The 6,105-nt window shown below is 42.8% G+C and overlaps 1 protein-coding gene across 3 annotated transcripts in view; it reads right to left on the bottom strand.

Moving 5' to 3' along the window:
- Positions 1–1,796: 1,796 nt before the first annotated feature.
- Fam204a (family with sequence similarity 204 member A) overlaps positions 1,797–6,105 on the bottom strand; it is a 30,685-nt gene continuing 26,376 nt past the window's right edge. For all 3 annotated transcript variants that reach the window (XM_027406857.2, XM_027406858.2, XM_035441734.1), the window contains 2 exons: positions 3,521–3,627; positions 1,797–2,884 (listed from right to left, as the gene is read on the bottom strand). In XM_027406857.2, the coding sequence (XP_027262658.2) occupies positions 2,833–2,884; positions 3,521–3,627 (159 nt within the window). In that variant the 3' untranslated portion in view covers positions 1,797–2,832. The remainder of the gene's footprint in view (positions 2,885–3,520; positions 3,628–6,105) is intronic.

Raw genomic sequence — 6,105 nt, 5'->3', positions numbered from 1 at the left:
AATCTAATTCAAGCATTCTGGAGGTAGTAAATGAACAAGTTGAAGCTTCAGGAAACACAGTTATTACTGGTCCACAAAGAACCCTTCTTTCTTTCTTTCTTTCTTTCTTTCTTTCTTTCTTTCTTTCTTTCTTTTTTCATTTGAAACAAGCATCTTTTACATGTCAATCCCAGTCCTCTCTCCCTCCCCTCCTCCTCTGCCCTCCCACCCCCATCCCAAAACCTTTGTGCTCCCCAGGGAGGGTGAAGCCTTACATGGGGGATCTTCAAAGTCTGTCATATCATTTGGAGCAGGGCATAGACCCTCCCTGGGTGTCTAGGCTGAGAGAGTAACCCTCCATGTGCAGAAGGCTCCCAAAGTCCATTAGTATACTAGGGGTGAATACTGATCCACTACCAGAGGCCCCATAGATTGCCCAGACCTCCAAACTGACCTCCTCGCTCAGGGGGTCTGGATCAATCCTATGCTGGTGTCCCAGCTATCAGTCTGGGGTCCATGAGCAACCCCTTGTTCAGGTCAGCTGTCCCTGTGAAGAGCCCTTATTTCAATTTGGCCATGACCACACTCTTTGGGCAATACCGATACTCTAGGAATAATGCTACCATTTTATTGTTCTAATGGATAAAGTTATCTGAGTTAAATTAAAGATCCCAAATAAAACTAATACCAAATAAGAGACCAGCAGATACAAGCAGAAGCACTGTGCCACTCTCTCACCCAATCCTTCCCTCCTACTTTCTGGTCACAGCAGTGAATTTTAAACTTTCTACAATCCATGTCCACAAGAGTAGCAAGTTGGGAGATGTAACTTCTCTTGCCAACTGAGTCCTCTTCTCTGACCACCCTCCCTCCTGACTGTCCTCCACTCAGTTAAAATGCCCCCATAGACACCAGAACCCAGACCGGGGGTGGAGGGTGGGGGGTGGTGGTGGTGGAGAGGTGGCTCAGTTAGAGCACTGGCTGCTATTCCAGAGGATCCGGGAACCCACACGGTATCTCACACAACTACCCACAACTCTAGTTCCAGGGGCTATGACACCTGTTTTTGCCCTCCACAGTTTATCAGACATGCACATAGTACAGAGACACACATGCAGGCAAAACACCCATACACATACAGGGAAATAAATATATCTTAAAAAGCAAAAACAAGCACAGCCAGAAAGGGCCCCGAGAGATAAACTGCTGGCCGTGGTGTTGGTGAGGAGGGCTTTGCTGATCAGACTTGAGTGAGAGGCTCCACAGTCTGACCCTAACAGAAAACAAGATGCCAAGGCCTGAGAAGGGAAATATGCCAACAAAAAGCATTAGACCCAAATGAATGTAAAGAAAACAGAAAATTAAGGTGGAGGCCCATGAGAACACATGTTCTGAGGCCTTGTATATGAAACTATCCATTCTAGGAACTTTCTCATCTTATGTGTAGTGGTTAGAGAAAATTACATTCACTCATAAGGAGTCTGAAGTAGGTTATTTTAAGTAAATAGTACGCAGGAACATTTTAAAGGTATGAAGACAAGTCAGTGGTTATCCAATCTCTTAGATCTTGCTTTTTTGTACTCTGGTTTTTCTCAACTAAATGGAAATAAGATTTGACAATTTAACTCTTTTTTTGCTTGTTTGTTTCATTTGTTTTTGAGCAGGGTTTCTTTGTGTAGCCTTGGCTATCCTGGAACTCACTCTGTAGACCAGGCAGGCTGAGAACTCACAGAGATCCTCCTGCCTCTGCTTCTGAGTACTGGGATTTAAGGTATGCACCACCACCACCTGGCAACACTTGGACAATGACAACTGGCAACAAATTATTCTTTATATGAAGAAAACTTACATATCACCACAAGTTAATAAAATTGTTACTGCTAAGTCTAAAAATAATGTATTATAATTATGACTCATTTTTCACAGTGTCCACATTTAAGTCTTGCCAGTTATCAAATGACTTTTCAAAGCCTCTTCCCATTAGACTGTAAAACATACTTAAGGACAATTACTTCCCAGGTATTGATTCTCTCTTTAGCCTCATTAATTCATTCCATTTAAGCAGTAGCGGAGAAAGAGGTAAACACAAATGAGCTGTTAGACAACCCAAAGTTATGATATCCTGAGTTACAACTATCTGTTAGCACAATCAGACCATTTCCTTTTCAAAAAAAAAAAAATCATAATTTAAAGAATGACATGGTTGAGAGATATTTAGAAAGATGTTTTCTAGGCAAAGCTGAATTTAAATCATTCTCCAGATACATTATGTCCACTTTTTACTATATTACTTCCATTGACATTACACAAAATTAATCAATTCCTTTTACTATGTGACAACAAAACATTAATTTTACTGACTCCAAAAAGAATCAATAATTATTTTTATAGCATTAAAGTAGTTTAAAGTCATTTGTAAAGTCAGCAACAATTGAGAATTTTTCTATTTATGACTAATCCATTATAAACAAAAGCCGACCTGAAAAACACAAGAAAAAGTGCAGCCATGCTAAGAACAGATAAGGAAGTACAAGGACCTCACAGGCTATGCTAGACCAAACAGATGAAACACAAAATTGATTTTAAACTGCAGGCTTATACAAATAAATAAAACTCTATCCTTTTTTCTTATACATATGCTTAAAATTTCTCACATAAATATAAAAATGTTCATTTCCTTCACAGACTTCTTAGAAAAAAGACTGAAAAGAGTTTATGATCGGCTCCCAAGTCTTAGGATTATCTTTTTCTAGCCTTAGCAATTTTCTGACATTTTTAAACCGAGGCAGGATACTCTTTTTGGTAAATGAAGCATGGCAGTCTATCATAAACGTCCTGAAGAACTCTGTAAGGCTACATATATCCCATGTTGCTTTTAGTTTCCCATCTCTTCTTTGCTTCAAACCTAAAACAAAGACCATAAAAATCTCAATTTATTTCAAAAACAAAATACTAAAATAACATGCTTAGTAAGTGACCAACAAGCTATGAATTTCACAAACACCACTGGCTTAGGAAATGCCTCCATATCTATAACCTCAGAACCATTCCACTGAGACATAAAACATTAGATAAGTGGCCTACACACTGGATTCAATGGATAAGCACACTCTCTGCAATTCCTAACAGATAGAAAGAATCATGACTGTTTCCCCCCCAATTTTTAAACATTATTATTATTGTAAGTGTCTGAGTGTTTTTGCCTGCATGTATGTCTGTTTACCATATGCACGCCTGGTGGTCCCCACAGAAACCAGAAGAGGGCATCAAATCCCCTGGAATGCACAGGTGTGAGTGAGTGAGTGAGAGAGAGAGAGAGAGAGAGAGAGAGAGAGAGAGAGAGAGAGAGAGAGAGTGTGTGTGTGTGTGTGTGTGTGTGTGTGTGTGTGTGTGTGTGTGTGTGTGTGTGTGTGTGTGTGTGTGCGCGCGCGCGCGCGCGCGCGAGCGCGTGCTGGAATTGAACCCCAGTCTCCCCAGTCCAGTCTTCCTAACAGATGGACCATCTCTTCCACCCCAGGACAGAAGTCTTAAGTGAACTTACCCCCACGCCAGTTTCTTCTTCTTTCGAGCAGCTTGTGAGTTTTCAGCCTCCTTTTTGGCTTTAACAAACTTGTGGCAGGCAATTGCTTGGGCAATTTTTACACCGAGCTAAGAATTATGTAAGAAAAAAAGGAAAAAAAAAAATATGTGAAAAGAAATATTCTAGCTAATGCAAGAATTGTAACAGTACAAAAAACTGGGAGCATATGGTTCAGGAGCTGTGTCTAAAAAAATAAGAAATGCTATGCTTGGGCCCCTAGAACAAAGCATAAAAATACATAGATGTGGCCTGTGTTTCCCTCCAGTACTCAGAGATCCTCTACCCCAGTTGCACCATCTCCTGCATGGAAATCCGTCCCAAACTCAGACCCTTTGAGGTCCACAAAGGTAGTAATGAGGCCCTTCAAGCTATCTCAGCAATTCTATAGGCTGAACAGGAATTTGCCCTGATAAGGCTGCAAACAGACTGACAGAGACATCAACTTTCTTTGCTCTGGGCTAGAATTATAGCAACTCAGTATGGTCACACCAGTTATCTCATGCTGATCACAAGTTCTGATTGGCAGTCACAGATGGGATTAATGAAACACGGGGAAGCTAATTACTGCTTCATAAATGCACTCTGCATGATGGGCAACAGCTTTTAAGTCTCTGAGACAGAAAAGAATATAAGGAGAGTCAGAAAGTAAAGAAGCTGGACTCCAGGACTTAGCTGTTCCCTGGGCAGCAGCCCTGCTCATGCTTCCCTGACTGCTAACTGCTGGCCCCACAAGATTCATTTAACACTACCCCAACCCAGGTGTCTTCTCTAGTTCAGCTATGCTTCTGCTTCTGCACTTCTCAGGCTTGCCAGGTTGCAAAGTATTTCCCAGGAAGCATCTCCAGAGCAGCGATGCCGGCACATACATCCTTAATGTAAACTACCCAACAGTGTGTATGACTCAGATCCATTAAGAACTGAGGTGAAACCAGCTGGTAGGGTGGGAACACCTGGAATCCTAGCAAAGGGATGCTTCCCAGTGAAGCAAAGCGGTGCTGTGATAATGAACACCATGCCACTCAGGGCTGCATAGCTAGACTCTCTCAGAAACAAAGCAAGCTTTAAATCAACAAAGGCTTTCAATCTTTCTGATGTTTCTTGGCATTTCTATTTCTTCATTCAACTAAACACATATTAGAAGATAGGCAGACTGGTGGAGAGGAAACACAGGAAGCCATTCAAATTAGCCTATCAAAATCTGCGGTTCAGAGATTTGCTTGGCTGGCAGCCTAGGAAGTCATGGTTGGAAGTGAGGAGCTCATGTGCGAGAAGTCAACTTAGGAAGATGAAGCCTGCAGTGCCTGACACAGTTCTCAGCTGACCTTGGGCAACACCTCCTCTAGAGCAAAGCAGACAAGACCTGTCTGGAATTTACACATTTAAGAAAAACAGACCTGGTTTTTCAGTTCAGGAAAGAACCCCCCCCCCCCTTCCTTCGTTCCTTCCCTCTCCCTCTCTCTGGAAGAAAGAGACCAATCAAACCAAGGTGCTGACACGGTTAACAGCAGTAAAGCCACTAAAGGGACCGAGTAGGACCAAAACCCACTTGATAAAGCAACCTCAGTATCTCCTCAAAATCCAAACCAATGCTAGCTGCACAGCTGTACAAGAATATTTCCTCCAGAACCTTTATGGAGGCAGATGCTTGCTTCTGCCAGCCACTGGAGACATAGCACTAAGCCACATGGGACATCCTTTCATACAATGGGTGAGAGAGAAGTATGGATGCCTCCATGCTGGCTCTGTTCTGTTAACTCTCTTCTTTTCTAGCTCTTTATCACAGAAAAGGTCACCTAAGTTAACCCCTCTACCCCCTGCCCGAAAGGCTAAGAACTAGGCAGGGAGATGCTACATAAGTGTGAGGACCTGAATTCTAATACCTGGATCACCCTCCAACCCACACCCCACCCCGCCCAATAAACACCAGCATGGTAGCAAATGCATCTGTAATTCTAGTTCCTATGGGGAATATGGGCGGCAGAAGCAGGAGAATCCCCAGGAACTGGCAGGGCAGGCGAAGAAGATTCAAGATTGTTCTCTCTCTACACCCAACCCGTAGTACATATGAAGGTGTGTACACACACACACACACACACACACACACACACACACACACACTCCAACACCAAAAAAGACTAATCAAGGGGCTGGGCATCACTACACTTAAGAACAGGAAACTCAAGAGAAAGTGTTGTGGAATCACTTCTCATTAAGATGGAATTCCCATCCACTGAAAGCCTGTGTGCTTGTCATACATGAAAAAGATTACATTAGAACCTGCTGCTCAGGATAGTGCAGTGACAAGTATCAATGACTGGCTTCACTTTAACCCGGGGGCAGGCAGCCCCCCCCCCCACACACACACACATTGTGGTGCCTTATGTGTCAGAACTAGAGGGTCTCTTACTGGCTCATAAAAGTAACACAGACATTGTTTCTGATCAGAGTTAATCATATAGCTCCAACTAAATGCTGGGGACTGGGAAGTATGCGGGTATAACTGGACACATGGGGAGCACTAAGTGAGCCCAAGAAGCTGTCTTCAG

This window comes from Cricetulus griseus, chromosome 3 (genome assembly GCF_003668045.3).
Source record: "Cricetulus griseus strain 17A/GY chromosome 3, alternate assembly CriGri-PICRH-1.0, whole genome shotgun sequence".
Lineage (NCBI taxonomy): Eukaryota > Metazoa > Chordata > Mammalia > Rodentia > Cricetidae > Cricetulus > Cricetulus griseus.
This window is presented reverse-complemented; position numbering and strand designations above follow the sequence as displayed.